Here is a 17,003-nt window from a genome sequence, read left to right as displayed (position 1 = left end):
GGTGAAACTACAGCTTTGTGAACTGCTTGTTACAATACCTTGTGCAGCTGACAACTCATGTGGGTGGACATAAGCATTCTATTGTGGACAGAGATTGGGTGCTACCCATGTTGCTGTGCAAACTCATTTTTGTCAATCAATGGGCAGAAGTGTAATGGCAGGAACAACCAGAACACATAGTGCTTGACTTCATGCTCAAACAGCATAGTATGGCAAGGCTGAGAGGCTTGTGTACATGGTCGTTTGGTGGTATCAGAACTGCTTTTCCTATGTACATATTTCATAACTTTTTTAAATTATATTTTACGGATAACCATTCTTGTCACTGTATAAAGGTCTATTGCTTTTCCTCAGCATTTTCCAAATGATGCTTAAAAGCTTGACCATAGCTCATAATCTAGCCCCTGGGGTCACTGTGGTAATATAGCCACCATACGTGGAAAAGCAACATTTTCATATACTTACAGGTAAATTGCAGGAGCATCCAAAAGCGTTGCCCAAGGCACTGTGATTCACTGAGCACTGAAAGGGTTCTGACAGTTCTTTTGGCAATGAAGGTTCATATACTGGCTTTTTTAGTAAATGGTTAAGACTACCATGGCTTCCATTATTGGCTGCAGGCTCAATTCCTAACAAATCTAGGTGATATAACAGAGATATTAGAAAAAGTACATGACTGAACACAAAATAGAATATAAAATAAAAAAAACCTACCGCACATCAAATTATAGATTTCTATATTTTCAAACGGCTGCACTTCTGTGTTATACTTGAACTTGGGACCATAAGCAATAAAGAGAGCCTGGGATAAAAGCAGAGTTATCATGCTTACAATTATTATCATGCAATGTTTAACTGAAAATCATCACGGGTACAACAGATTAGCATACTTGGAACTGAATCCTTATTTTCCTTAAAAAGTCATGCGTCAGCACCTTTTGTTTCTATCACAGAAGCCATTATCTAAAATTTTTAGTGGCACATTCATTATGACCTTTGTTATGAATTACACCTATTGAAGAGATTAATCATTAAAAAGTTTATTACCTGTAAAACAATAGAGCCTCACGTATATGCCAAATGTTCTGCAGCCTTGGCAGGAGCGCCGCCTCTAACCCTTATGCCTGGTACAAACGTCCATTTTCCTGGTGATCAAAAGTCCGAGGGGAAAACCTATAACCTGCTCGGTTGCTTTTCCCTGTGTAAACATGGCCAGTTTTTACCGAAATGAAAACTGCCATGACAGCTTTGGTCGGGAAAACCAGTCATGTGCATGCTCCCTCGCTCTGTTTCTCATAGGAAAACTGCCAAGCAAAAAAACAATGAGAATCGCGGCAGGGAAAAAAGAGAACAAGTTATAATTTTTTTGCTTGCAGTTTTCTTGTTTTCTGCTATGGAGCAAGCACATGCCCGGTTTTCCCAATCAAATGCAAACATGGCAGTTTTCCCATCGGGAAAACCGGTCATGTGTACGAGGCATTAGTGCTGAAAGAGCCCATCAATATGACTGGTACTGCTCTTTAGAAGCATAGGCAGAGTTTATGTTGATCCACATTGTACCAACATTTCATCACCCTGTCTAAGCCATCTCAGTTAACAGACAACGCAGAAGACAATTCCCATCACTGAGCCCAGTGGGAGCAACGCCTTAAGAACCCACAAAGCCACACTCCAGGCTCTCACCATCCAGTCTCTTCTCCTTCTTCTCCTTCTTCTCCTCTATGCTCACAATTGTCCTCCACTCTACCTTCCATCATGCCGTCCTCACGTTTTTCTGCAAAAAGGCAGGCTTCTGTGGCCCAAATGTTCGATCATAAAAAAAAGATGACGCCGGATAACCATCTTGCCCAACGGTTGACCGCTGGCTTGTTGGAACTGATAGCCTGCCAACTACTGCCATATAAACTGGTGGACTCGGAGGCCTTTCGAAAATTTGTGACCATTGGAACACCACAATGGAAGGTCCCAGGGACCTTTTTTTTTACAGAAGGGCATCCCAGAGCTATATGGCCATGTTCAGCGGCAAGTGAATGCATCTCTGGCACACAGTGTCGGTGCCAAGATACATCTGACCACATACACGTGGTCTAGCAAACACAAGCAGGGAAGGTATATAACTTTTACTGCCCACTGGGTGAACCTTCTGACAGCCGTCAAGAATGTAACCCATGGCACCCATGTAGATTTGGGTTTACCGCCACGGATTGCATGCAGGCCTGCCTCTTCTTCTCCTACTCCTCCTACTCCATCCTCCCTCTCCTCCTCAGCTCACTCCTCCTTTTCAGATGCTACCATCTCTTCTACTGCGCCGCCCAAGATCCCCAGAACCTATTTGACATGCCAGGTGAGACGTTGCCATGCTCTGCTGCGTCTGTTGTGCCTGGAAGACAAGAGCCACACTGGTCCTGCACTCCTTTCAGCTTTGTGTTCACAGGCAGATCAGTGGCTAACACCGCTCAATTTGACAGTTGGTAAAGTGGTGTGCGACAATGGTGCCAATCTGCTGAGTGCGCTGAAACAGGGCAAAATTACACATGTGCCATGCATGGCACACGTCCTGAACTTGGTCGTGCAGCGATTCGTTGCCAGATACCCTGGGCTCCAGGACGTCTTGCGGCAGGCCAGGAAAATCTCGGCCCATTTCAGAAGATCTTACACGGCCATGGCTCGCCTTGCTGACATTCAGCGGCGACACAACCTGCCCGTCAGATGTCTTATTTGTGACTGTCTGACGCGATGGAACTCAACCTTGTACATGCTTGAAAGGCTGCTCCAGCAGAAACGTGCAGTTAACGACTACCTGTACGAACTCTGCGGCAGGACAGGTTCTGGGGGGCTTGGTTTTTTTCCACCGTGCCAGTGGATGCTCATGCGCGAGTCGCAGACTTCTGCGGGCAATTGATGAGATCACCAAACTGGTCAGTCGCAGCCAGGGCACCATTAGTGACATCGTACCTTACGCCTTCTTTCTGGAGTGTGCATTGCATCGTGTCATTGATCAAGCCGTCGAGGAGCAGGAAGATGAGGAAGTCGCAATGCTGGATGAATTCCCAGGGGGTGCTACTCCACCTGAGACAAGTCAACAATGGGAGTCTGAAGATAAGTCAGAGGAGGATGGTGCCGGGGCGGACGAGGAGGAGCAAGAAGAGCATGCTTTAAACCTTTCTGGGATCCCTGGTGTTGTCCGTGGATGGGGGAGGAGAACGAGGACGACATTATCCGGGATGATGAGCAGGAGCCAGGCCACTACACCGCTTCCAGTTTAGTGCAAATGGGGGCCTTCATGCTCCAGTGTTTTAAGAGGGACCCCCGTATAAAAAGCATAAAGGGCAAGGACCAGTACTGGGTGGCAACGTACTTAGACCCCCGGTACAAACAAAACATGGCGGAAATGTTACCACCATCACAGAGGGCTATCTGCCTTTGCGTGCGCTGGCAGATAAATTTCCACTCACAGAGAAACACTTGCGAGTACCAATTCAACAGCGCCTGCAAGAGGGCTGTTTGAAGATGTGTTGGTCACTAATGATACGAGATCAATCTTTCAGCCGACCCATCCAGCATTAAGGTGAACGCCTAGACCGACAGGTGTCTGACTACATCGGGTTAACGGCCGATGTGGAGCCACTCAGAAGTGATGAACCCCTGGACTACTGGGTGGGCAGGCTTGACCTCTGGCCAGAGGTTTCACAATTTGTAATGGAACTGTTGGCTTCCCCCTAGTCCAGTGTCCAGTCTGAAAGGACGTTCAGCGCAGCAGGGGGGTCGTGACCGATAAGCGAGCTCGCCTAGCTCACAACATTGTTGACTACCTCACATTTATAAAAATGAATGGAGGCATGGATCTCGGAGGAATTCAACACATGTGACCAGTAGACCATGGCCCAGATTCAAGAAGCACTTGCGCCCGCGCAACCATAGTTGCGCGGCGCAAGTGCTTACTTTCTCCGGTGTAACGAGTGCTCCTGATTCAGGAACCTCGTTACACCGAATGCAGCCTAGGATGTGACAAACATAAGCCTCCTTATGCCTTCACATCCCAGGCTGCATTCTTGCGTTGGCCGCTAGGGGGCGCGGCCTTTGTGATCGGCGTGTAGTATGCAAATTGCATACTACCACCGATTCACAAAAGTTGCGCGGGCCCTGCGTACGCAAGGTACGGAGTTTCCGTACGGCGCCTTTAGCATAAGGTTGCTCCTGCTAATAGCAGGCGCAGCCAATGCTAAAGTATAGCTGCGCCTCCCGCTCGCGACGTTCAAATTTCACGTCGTTTACGTAAGTGAACCGTGAATGGCGCTGGACGCCATTCACGTTCACTTACAAGCAAATGACGTCCTTGCGAAAGTTCCCCGACGGAGCATGCGCTGTTCACTCGGCGCGGGAGCGCGCCTAATTTAAATGATTCCCGCCCCCGGTGGGATCATTTACATTAGGCAGCCTTGCGCCCGGCTGCTTAGCATATTGCCCGCGCAATTTACGGAGCAACTGCTCCGTGAATCGCGGGCAAAGCGCAATATTTGCGTGGGCGCAGAGAAAAAAATTTGCTCTTTGCCCACGCAAATATTGCGCGATTCTACTTGAATCTGGGCCCATGTTTGATTCAAATTCAGGTGAATTCCTGTTTTTGGGGCCTGTACTGCCCGGCAATTACTTCTGTATCCGGTGAATGCCTAATGTACCACCAGCCACAGAATACAAAGTTGTTTGCTGTCAGGTTAATGCCTGTGGGCTAATTTTTGGGGCCTGTAATGGGCGGCCAAAACAGACCCACCCAAGTACTAGGTGGGGCTCCCCCAAAGGGAGACCCCATGAGAGTAGGCGAACTAAGCCACAAGGCCATGTCCACCCACTCCCAAGACGTTCAGGGCAGGCCCTACACTCTACTAATCACACTGTGACAAATGTGCTACACCAAACAAAAAAAAATACATAAAAGTGACAACACAGGGGTAAATAAAAAGAGAGTTGGGAGAAGGAAGATGAGGGAGAGTGAAAGTGACCATTGTGCAATGCAATGGCCGACACTTACTTCTGTATCCGGTGAATGCCTATTGTACCACCAGCCACAGAATACAAAGTTGTTTGCTGTCAGGTGAACGCCTGTGGCCGTGAGCTAATTTTTGGGGCCTGTAATGGCCGGCACTTACTTCTGCATCCGGTTTTTCGCTTAATACTTCTGGTAGGTCAGTGTCCATGTTGTGGCACTATTTGTGCACAGCTAGTAAGTATTTTGTGGCTGCAAATATGACCTGCAGGTTTTTAATGTTCGCCTGCCATTAAAGTCAATGGGGCCCGCCGCGAACTTGCAGTTCGTGAACATTTGCGAAAGTTCGTGGTTAGCGTTCGCGAACCGTTCCGTCCGATTTTCATCCATCATTAAATAGAAGGTCTTTATTTATGATGGATGTTTTGTATATTTTTTAGTATGATATTTACATGTTTATATCTGCACAGATTTAATTAGGCACTCCTTTGCTAATGATTTAAAATTACATGTTTTTTTAATTATGAGGTAGCTGACAATTTATTACTTTTTAATATGTTGTATGTTTCTTATTTGGGTGCAGCATATTATTTTGTGTTTATTTGCTCTTTAATTATATGCTTTGTAGATTACCTGCATATTCTTGAAAAGATTGTCAGAACCATGAAATCCCCCATTGCAGAATTTTGAGACCTCACTTTGTGACCTACAATTAAAAGAAATGCTAGTTAAAGCTTCTAAAGACATTAAATTAATACATAAGCTCCCCCTGGGCTAATTCAGTAGAAGAATCATTTCCAAAGCTCTCAGACATCAAAGACACTGCAAGGATAAGAAGTAAGCGAGAAATGTAAAATCAATCTGCTCCACCGATCATTTAACTGATTGGAGTCCATTCTCCATTCACTCCATTTACTAGCTCCCTAAGCTCAAAGTGGTAGTCCCCCATCCTCCCTCCCCCAAACACCACCACACACACAAAAATATGCCCATGCTCATAGAGGTCATGGGTTCCCCTCCTGCTAAGTGATCTCCTGTCCATCACACTTTTAACGTCACAGTTAGGCACAATTCTTTATCGTTTGACTCCATGACCCAAAAAATTGTTTTGTATATATTTGTTATGTTTTTACAATAAAGTTTTGTTTTGGAATTAATTAAGTGTGGTTTTAAAAAACATAAAATTTAAATTTAGTTTTCATAAAATTTCATTTAGTTTATAAATTTTCTAACAAATTACAAAGTTTTAGAAAGATTCAAATTCAGATCGGTTGAAAAATGATTGACTGATTCAAATTCTGTGTGAAGAATAGCTGGTTGTTAAGCAGCGGGCCGGGAAGTCTGCCGCCCACGTCCTGAACAACCAATGAGTCATCAGCTGTGAGCGGGCTTATCCACTAACAGCTGGAACGTAAACAAAACAATGCTGGCAATAGAAAATTCTGGAAAAAAAAACAGCGTAGGATCCCCCCCCCCCCCGAATCAGTTCTAGGTTCTTCAGATCTGGTATGGATTCCAAGAGGAACGCCTACGCAAAAAAAAAAAAAACTGCGTGGGGGTCCTCCCCTAAAATCCATACCAGACCCTTATCCAAGCATGCAACCTTGCAGGCTGGAAAAAGAAGCAGGGGGGATGAGCGAGCGCGCTCCTCCTGAGCCATACCAGGTCACATGCCCACAAAATTAGGGGGTGCTTTGGGGCACCTTGTTAATAGGGACAAGGGCTTCATTCCCACAACCCTGGCCGGTGGTTAGGTGGGTCTGCAGGCAGGGGGCTTATCAGAATCTGGAAGCCCCCATAAACAAGGGGGGCCCCAGATCCCCCCCCCATGTGAAGGCGTATGGGGGTACATGGTAACCCCTACCCATTCACCAAAAATGTGTAGACAATTCCTTTATTTAAAAATAAAAAGCACGGCCGAACCTGAAAAACTGAAAAAAAAGGAAAAAACCTCAGGCCTTGATGAACGCTCCCCTCAGACTGCCTGCTCCTCCGTTTGACATTTCCTAAATAGCTAAGGGGTGAAAATTCAGATACATTTGAATCTCCAAATAACCAAAAATTTGTCTGAATTTATATTTGGATCGAAACGAATTGCAAATGTCTATGTAATGTCCTGGTATTGAACTAATAAATGGAACTTTCAGGTTAACCTTGGCCCAGAGAGAACTGACTGGCTTTTCTTTTAGATCTGACACTTGCAAATATATCTGCTCTTCTGCAATCAGGACAACAAGAAAGAAAACTTGAGTTGGTCATACACTGATAAGAGGTGGGCTGATTTATTTCTTGTGAATATTGCGCCTATTCACTTCAATTTTTCTATTTATAATCATTATATAATCATGTAAAACGCATCTGCACATGACTGGGTATTCAAGTTAATACTCACACAATTTTTGAGTAAAGATTCTCAACTCATTTAGTAAATCAGCCTTTATCTGTAACTAAAATGATTGCAGTATAGACATTATAAATTTAGGAAATAAGCAAAAAACCTGGGAAAATAAACAAACTATATACAAAATAGCAACATGAGCTTTGTCTCTTGTGTTCTCCATACTGTGCCGTCAATCAGAAAGACTGAGTGGAGAAGGCCATAAAACATTTTAGAACAAGTCAAAACCAGTCTTTGAGTAGGCTGATCATTTTAATTCTGATAATTAAATGATGAAATAATTCTGATAATTCACTGTAGTGCCCCAGCAGAATAATTGTAGGCCAACGTATTAGCTAAGCTCAAACTTAAATATAAGCTCATCAATGAGACGTGTTTACAGTAATCCAACAGCAACCTAAAATGTAGAATCATTTTTGTCTTAACGTTCTGCCAAATGTAATTTTTGCTATGTCAGTATTCAGTATGCAACCTCTGAAAAAGGGCATGTGAACGAACAAGTCCTAGGCTGTTCCTGTTTCCTATAGTAAAGCAGAACTGAACAGAAACTGTCTCCACTTGCCTAATACTAGGTTTCATTCATCTAATGCCTCGTACACACGATCAGGCTTTTGCCCCGACCAAACGCACATCGGGATTCTGACAGAATTCCATCGGAGGGAAAGAGAACATCTATGTAAACTCCGATGGACATCCTCAGAATTTCTGATGGAAAAACTCCAATGAAAAACTCTGACTTTTTTCATCAGAAATTACGATTGTGTGTACGAGGTATAACTCGTCGTTGTGCATGTAATTATCTAAGTATGGATATGAGTTTTTACAGCAACATATAACACCTATGTGGTTTTTATCTTGTCGTGTCGTTTGCTACTCCATTAGGGTATTGCCTGAGAAAAAAAAATGTGTATCCTACTTTAGCTTTGTAGTAGCCACATTGCTGTTTTAGCCATATTTTGCACAGGTGTCTTCTTTAATCCAATTACTCTTTTATAACATTCTGTATTTATAGACTAAGGTAGGCCATACATTATGCAAGTTTTCTTTCCTTCAAATATGGGTTGAAGGAAAATAAATTGCTCGATTGATGGGGGTATCCCTCCTGCAGTGCTCTTGGCCTTTCCCACTAGCAAATTACAATGATCACTATAGCTTTAGCTGCTGACAGGCTGGTTGTACTGAAGTTGACTGATGGACTTTTATACAACCAGCCTGCCCATAGACTGATCAATCCATTCGGTTCCTGCTGAAAACACCAAATTGCGATCCATCTTGGTTTACTCGGGAAGAACCAGCAAGAAAACTGCTGGCAGAGCTTTCTTGCCAAGTATACCGAGTGTGTGTACGAGGCTTTCAGGTTTCTCGACAAGAAAACTGCCCAGAATCTAGACGAGAAAAATAGAGAGCATTTTCTCAATTTTTCTCGTTGTGAGATTCTCTGCAGTTTTCCTGCTGAGAAATCAGAGAGTGTGTATACTTACCTGTCGCCATGGAAACCCGCGCATGCTTGAAATGACTTTGACGCATGCGCGGTGGCTTCCTAGGCATAGGTAGAGTGCAGCAAGATGGCGGCGATGGCATCAAATGTGACGAGTGCATGCTCAGCTTACGCAATGACGTCACCGCGCTCTTGCCTTTCAAGAGAGTCGCGGTTCTTTTGAAAGGAGAGTCTGTACACTCGGGCGGCAAGAGATTCTTGCCAAGAATCTTGTCAGGAAAAACAAGGGTATTTTTTCCTGATGAGATTCTGGCCCGTGTGTACAGGGCTTTACATTAGTTATTATTACAATCTGTTCTTAACACCATAGTTTTTTTCAGAGGCTGTAGTGTATCATTATTTATCTCCAAATACGTATATGAACATATATTCTAATAAACTTACTTTGCAACTTGCCACTTAGGATCACTGTAAAAGTGAAGTGATTCAATTCTGTCATTGTTGGCAAAGTGTAAACGCTTGGGCAAGTCCTTCTTCAGGAATGGTTTGAAATGCTGATTCTTTTTTCTGCACTGTAATATTTTTAAATGGTGTTAATTTTTCTTAAAATAACATTAAAAACAGGATTTTTGGATGTGCCTGTAAAAACCTTTTCTTGGATTACATCACAGAACACAGAGGAGTTAATCTTTTGTTATGCTTCACCTCCCGGTGATTGGACACTGGCAGATAGCAAACCTTGACTCAAGGCTGTGTAACCTCTCCCACACCCAGCATTTCCTTAGTTTTGTCATCAAGCAATATCATATGGAAACAAGTGGGGGGAGACCCATGTCCTGTAATGTACTGCAGGAAGGGGATTTTACAGGCAAGTCAAAATATACATTTTTGCTTAATCGCACATCATAGGACACAGGAAAGTTAATTATTAGCCCATTTTTCAAAAGAAATTTCAAGAGGAGCAGGTAACAAACAATGGCTTACAAGCCCACCCAGAAATCCTCTTAACAAGAAGAAAAAGGGCAATACACAGAAAAAGGCCCCTACAGGGCCACCTGAAGGACTTTCCAACCATAGCCATGGTTGGACAAGACCTCACTATACACCTGATAAAACCTGATAAATATGTGTGCATAATGCCAAATGACAGCCTTGACAACCTGGAAAACCAAGTCCTGATACTGCAAAGCCCACAAAGAACTGTAACTACTAGTAAAGTGAGCCTTCACAGGAAAGGAGGGGGAACTTTCCCCCCAGGCCGAATGCCTAAGTAATGTTCTGCTGAATCCACCTACCAATTGGGGATCAAGAGACAGCCTCCCTTCTAGCAGCCCTTAGGCCTCGTACTCACGACCAAACATGTCTGCTGAAACTGGTCCGCGGACCAGTTTCAGCGGACATGTTCGTTCGTGTGTAGGCAGTAACGTACAGAATTCCAGCAAACAATCGTCGGCCAGACCGTTTTCCAACGAACAACTGTTTCCTGGTCTTGCTTTAAAACAGTCTGCTGGAATCGTGTCCGTCAGACATGTTCGGTCGTCTGTACACAAAAGCAGCGTACAAAAACCCCGCGCATGCTCAGTCCAAATGAGGAGACGGGAGCGCTCGTTCAGGTAAAACTCGCGTTTCTTTGGGATATGGCACATTCGTCATTAGAAACCTTTTATTCTAGCAAGAGAACAATGTCTTAAAAAGGCGCACTAAACCACATTTTAAAGCCTCGTTTTATTAATTCTTCTCTTGCTAGAATAACCCCGTTCTCTTTCTGATGCAATTTCAATAGAGTTGTCCCATACTGAAATGTCACATTTCTTGCTTGTGATGTAATCCTTTAATAATGTTTTCTATGCCAGACGTGTGTTTTGGTTGGTGGTCCTCCATAATTTAGAGTAGTCATTTTTGTAAAGGAATGTGCATTTTTTTAATGTATTTTTTTGTTTATAGTTATGTCACCATTTAAACTATTTTTTTTTTACATGTTTTTTTAAATTTTTTTTTTTTTTTTTGTGTTTCATTAGAGAATATTAAACCATGTTGGCACACCAAATGTCCCCCCCCCCCCCCAAGGAGTGTGTCCTTTGTAAATTACCCATTGTATATTTATTAAAGGTTTGCTGCCTAATAATCCCCACAGTATATCAAACAATAGACATGTTTTCAAATGAAAGCAAAAAGCCTTTTATTCTGGCAAATGTCATCACAAAAAATAAAAAGAACGGCAGCACTAGAATAGATAGCAAACTATATGCAAACTTGCATTTCCAACATGGTGAAGGATAAACTTCCAAGCCTCAGGAGCCAAACACAAAAATATGAAGCAGCAGCACACAAACAAAGGAACCCAAACTGTGGTAGTACAAACAAGATGTCCTTTATGTGGAAGGAAATGGAAGGCAGAAAATCAACGTTTCCTCCTCTTTCCAGCCTTCCCTCCAGGCAGCCTTCCAGCGGATCGAACACGGGGTCTTGCAGGTGGGGTTGATGTGGCAGCAGGAGGATGGTGTTCCGCAAGCCGGGCCGGGTCACATAGCCCAGTGTCTGGGGTCAGCAGGCCCCTCTGCATCCACCAAAGGACCTGGTTCATCAGGGCCTTTGCCAGTCTTCTCTGGTCCTCCTCCCCTTCATTTAAATCGTGGGCCAATGAGGCACTGAAGGCCTCTGTGGGGTTGAGGGGGGCCCTCATGATGGCGCTTGCCTCCTGGATCATGCGGAGGCTTGCCTCCTCCACAGGCCTCAACTGCCTCCTTCGGCCTGATGGCCTCACCTGGGGGGGAGAAGACTGGCTGGTGGTGGTTCTCCTGGCCGGGTGGACCTGCTGCAGGCCACTGGGCCCAGCCTCCTCCTGGCTGCCACTGACCCCGGCCTCCTCCTGGCTGCCACTGACCCCGGCCTCCTCCTGGCTGCCACTGACCCCGGCCTCCTCCTGGCTGCCACTGACCCCGGCCTCCTCCTGGCTGACAGACACCTGAGGATCTGCCACCTCCTGGCTTATCTCTTCTTCCTGTGTGGAAAAAAAAAGAATTTTTTTACAATTTCGCTAAATAAAACCACACTCATTTTCATGTTTTTCGTTCAGTATTTTCTGTTCATTATTACTTGAATACACTCTACTTCTGACCCCTGCAGTTGTCATCCCTGACACCTATTTGTCTGTACAACTTTTTGTTTGCTTTTTCCCAGCTTGTTTTTTTTTTTACAATATCTAATCATTAATCCACCAAGAATTATTTACGCCATAAATATAGAGGAAACTACTATACCTCCTCATCGAAGGGTGGCAGATCTGCATCTCTGTCAGCCAGGCCCTCTTCCTCCGACTCTGCAGGGCTGTGGTCATCTGGGGAATGTCCGCTGGAAGGTAGCATGGAGGAAAGGTTGGAAGAAAGACTCGACATCGTTTTCCTGCCTTCCATTTCGTCCCGCAAAAAAGCCATCTGTTTATAATACCACAGTTTGGGTTCCTTTGCTTGTCTTGCTGCTGCTCCCGATTTTTTGATTTTATTAGCTTTGTATGCTCTCCTGTATGTGCTTCTGAGGTTGGCAAGTTTATCCTTCACCATGTTGGCAGTGCATCCTGGCACCCAAGTTTGCATATAATTTGCTAGCTCTTCTAGCGCTGCCGCTCGTACCTCTTTATTGCAATATAAAGAGTGCTTAGAATTCCACAGGATGGGCGTGTCCTGGTATTTTTGAAGTAAGGCCTCTATAGATTCCTTGCTTTGTAGGAGGTCCATTGTAATTTTTTCAAAATTATATTTCTTTTTGAGTCTAGATTACAAAAACATAAACCACAGAAAAATAAATATTCCAAAGGATCAGCGTTGACCTTGATCTAATATGTGTCTTCAAATTTATTACCTATATCTAATTCCAAACACAGTCTCTCTTGTTTAAACAATGATTGGCAGCTCGGCCGCATTGCTTGTACCAAACATTGATTTGCTAGATGCAGAGCCATTGTTCACATTGCAGTAAATATTTTAAATATATTAAATTAAACAATGCTTACAAATGACAGTTTTCATCTAGGCACTCTTTCATGTGTAAATCTCATGCCCCTGACAATGGATGACATAAAAGACACTTCCTAATGACCTCTGTACAACCAACACTTGAACAATACTTTGCCTGATCTGAATACACCATTCAAAAACTTGTCAATGAGGTACAGCATTGTTCACATCTCTATTTTGTGAGGTGTCCAAAAGCATTTGGATACCAAAATAACATTGTGGTACCCCATAGACAGAATAGCTTAAAAAGGGTGCAACCAACAGCCCAAACCCCCATCCCATGTGTCTACATTTTCAAGGCCTCTGCTGATCACATTTTTAATTTCCTTACCTTCCTGTCTCTCGCTCCTCGTTTCTCACGCTCGCCTAATTACCGCGTAAGATGCGTAATCACGGCGTAAACCTTTTAAACACTCCGCGTATTTATGAAACCCCGCCCTCGTCACCTTTGCGAGGCCCCTAATCAATGAGTTTAGGAAATATGGCGTTAACTGTGTATGTTCTGGATGCGCTCGAAGATTCTCCGCGTAACGGACGTAAACACGTTGTTTGCATTCTCTACACTCCGCGTATGTATTAAACGCCGCCCTCTTCTCCGCCCATGGCGTAAGAATTCATCTTTTCCACGCCCATAATCTCTGTGGGAAAGGAAAGATGGCGATGTCACACGAGCGGGCACGATGCTCTCATGCCACAAGTGAAGGGACAGAGGCAGGGACGTCCCGATCAAGGAAAAGAAGATATAAAGCCACTAATATGCGGTTCCAGGAAATGGTGGAGTTAGTTTACATCATGCGAAAAAAGGACTATGATGGTGAATTAGGGCCATACAAGACCCCTAACCGCCGAAAGGCACATATTATGGACAAGGTGGCGAGGAGAATGCAGAGGATGTTTGGGATCACCAGGTCCAAGGAACAGCTGAGGAAACGATGGTCAGACTTAAAATTGAGGGAGCCACATCAGATGAAGAAAATACTGAAAATTCTGCGTAAAAGTAAGTAAATATATATTGGGGTTGGGGGGGGGGGGGGGGGGTGGGTGATTGTCTGCAATAATGTGTTGCCATGTATATTTCACCATCTGCCTCCTTGGCCTGCTTGTAATTTTAAAGACATGTTGTCATTTATTTTTTTGGACATAAATAACTACATATTTACAAACAGTGTTCTTAGTAAACAACGTAACATCACATAGTTTATCAGAAAGGCTCGGTTATTCCAGGAACAACACACCTGGACATGGCTCACTGGCAAAAAACTTTGTTTGTAAACATTGTGTAAAAGCTAGTTCTAGAAAAAAAAAGTATGAGAATGGGAAAGGCAAACAGGATTCATTCTAAAAACAGTGGTAATAAAGCAGATGTTTTCACATCTGCAATGCAGAGCACCTGTGTCTCCCCAAATCAAAAATGGGTTTTGGTAGGGTCTCCCAGAAATACAGTTTAGGGGGGACATCCATGTGTGTCACTTTGCTAAAAAGGGGCAGGATCAGAGCTTGCCATATAGAAGTAATTGCAAAATGTAGGTTTGGTGAAAGATAAAAGTAACTAAATGAAAGCATCTTCTAAGCAATGTGTGCGATTTATGCTCTCCAATATCTGTGTGCTGATGAGTCTACATTTTTTTTTGTTTATTTCAGGGGAAAGAAGTCGCCAGCATTTGGAGGAGGCAGAGAGGGCCAGACAAGGCCAAAATCTGCCATCTCAACATGTGGAGGAGGAGGAGGATGTGGAAGGAGAAGAGGATGTGGAAGGAGAAGAGGATGTGGAAGGAGAGGAGGATGTGGAAGGAGAGGAGAATGTGGAAGGAGAAGAGGATGTGGAAGGAGAGGAGGATGTGGAAGGAGAGGAGGATGTGGAAGGAGAGGAGGAAGGAAGAAAGGAGGAAGGAAGAGAGGAGGAAGAAGTAATTTTGGACTTAGAAGTCATAGCAGATGAAGGGCAAGTGGCGGAAGAACAATTTGGCGAATTGAAAGAAGGTGGATTGATGGATGAAGGAGGAGTCCAAGATGATGGGGAAGTGGTGGAAGAAGGAGGAGTGATTGAAGATGATGGGGAGGTGGTGGAAGAAGGAGGAGTGATAGAAGATGTCGAAGAGGTGGAAAGGAGAAGCCCATCAGGTCAGTGTCACCCTAGCTTGATTCAAAAAAACATATGTAGATAGGCCTCATAGAAAAATAATGTTCTAAATGCCATTTTTTTTTTTGGTTTTAGGGGAGGAGGATGGTGTGCCAATATTTTCACGTGCAAGTGCTGCTATAATTATTCAGCAGGTAATGGAGTGCAGCACTGAAATGCACAATATGCGTGAAAGGATGTTTCTCATGGAACAGAATGTAACAAATGTCCTTTTGGAATGCAGCACGGAAATGGACAATATGCGGCAAAGAATGATGGTCATCGAATCTAATTTTAAGAACATTATTGACATGATGGGCCGTGTCAAAGACTGAAACACCCCCCGCCCATCCCCCGCCCCCACAAACATTTTTACTGTTTTAATAATGAATACGCCAAAATTTGAAGATACACACACAGTGTGCCAACATGTGCTATCTGCCATCACAGAATATCTAATGTCTGTGCTTTGTGGGTCCAACCCCCTCCTCCATCCTCAAGTAGTTGAGAGGAAGGGTTTGCTCCCACAAAACACAGACATTGATCACCCATGATGTCAGATAGCACATGTGGCCATTTGTCTGTTGAACCAATGACATTTGGCGAGTTTGCACTGAATGTGTGTATCTTCCAATTTTGGCGTGTTCCAGTGTGAAAGCACACCATGACTGACTGCTGTTGTGAGTTTTTATATTTTTGTAATTGGATTTTGTTACTTTTTGACCATGTTGAACATTTTGGGATACTATAAAGTTTAGACCATAAAGAATAAACAACGCCAAAAAATTTAAAAAATATATATATAGAATTATAAATCTCTCTAATCACTGAATTTAGTGAAGTAGAGATTTGACTCCAAATTCTCACCTAAAAATTTACTTTTAGAAAAACACACCAAAAAAAAAAAAAAATGGTTAAAAAATTATTGTTTTTTGTGCATAAAAAATATGCCCAAATAAAAAATTAAAGCGGTAAACACCCCACCAAATATAATCTATATATATATATATATATATGTAAAAAATAAATCTAACTATATTTGATAAAAAACAAAGTGAACTTGTTAATAAATGTATAATCTGCATAATATTTTTGGTTGAATTACCTGAAAAAAAACAAAAAAAAAAAAAAATTTTTTAGACTCCTAAGTACAAAAGCAGGGAGTAATGAAAAAAGTATAAAATAATTTTTGGGGTCATGAACAAGCAAAAATTAAAATACTTGACCTCAAAATTTACAAATGGAGTTGCTTCTTATTTCTAGACTCAATACCCTGTTTGTAGATGAGTGAATACTGTGCAAAATGTGGTTAGTTACTAAAAGTGGAGAAATCAATTATGCATTACAATTGAAGAAGTTAGTTAGAGAACCAGGAAGACAGAAAAAGAGAAAAAGCATTAATGACAAACAACTGTATAAAGTCCAATGGTCTAATTATTTATTATTTTTTAGAATATTCCTTTCTTTGGGGGCCGAATTAGAAAGAAATATGATCTGGCATAGCAATGGCCCCCCGACCCATGAAGTACTCAACATATTTGTCGCGTACCTCACGAGCTGATTGGGGGGCCAAGCCAGCGCGACCAGTGTCCAGCCCGGGAAGGGGATCTGAGGGTAGTCTTGCCTCAGAACCGATGTCGGGTAGGTACGTCTGGGAGTGCCTGCGTAAAAAGTTGTGCAAAATGCAGCAGGCAAATACAACGGTGTCCAATTTATATTCCGCCAGATGTATCGATGTCCTGAACAGGCGGAACCGGTTGGTGAGTATCCCAAAGGCATTCTCGACTACCCTCCGAGCCCTGGCCAACCGAAAATTAAACACACTCCTCTCTGAGGTGAGGGTCCTCTGGGGAAAAGGCCGCATGAGGTGAGGACCAAGCCCGAAAGCCTCGTCCGCTAGGAACACAAACGGAAGTCCTTCCACATTATCTTCATCTGGTGGCAATGCCAGACCACCAGCTTGGAGACGATCATAGAAATCAGTCCGTGCGAACACTCCCCCATCAGACATCCGGCCGTTCTTCCCCACGTCCACATATAGAAACTCATAC

General features: G+C 43.4%; 1 protein-coding gene across 1 annotated transcript in view; it reads right to left on the bottom strand.

Moving 5' to 3' along the window:
• ENPP1 (ectonucleotide pyrophosphatase/phosphodiesterase 1) overlaps positions 1–17,003 on the bottom strand; it is a 141,662-nt gene that overhangs the window by 20,896 nt on the left and 103,763 nt on the right. Inside the window, exons 15-18 of the mRNA XM_040350441.1 lie at positions 9,265–9,392; positions 5,618–5,690; positions 715–802; positions 466–638 (exon numbers count right to left, since the gene is read on the bottom strand). Coding sequence (XP_040206375.1) covers positions 466–638; positions 715–802; positions 5,618–5,690; positions 9,265–9,392 — 462 coding nt within the window. The remainder of the gene's footprint in view (positions 1–465; positions 639–714; positions 803–5,617; positions 5,691–9,264; positions 9,393–17,003) is intronic.

The sequence above is a fragment of the Rana temporaria genome, chromosome 4, assembly GCF_905171775.1.
Source record: "Rana temporaria chromosome 4, aRanTem1.1, whole genome shotgun sequence".
NCBI lineage: Eukaryota > Metazoa > Chordata > Amphibia > Anura > Ranidae > Rana > Rana temporaria.
Note: the sequence above shows the minus strand (reverse complement) of the source record. Positions and strands in the feature narration are given on the sequence as shown.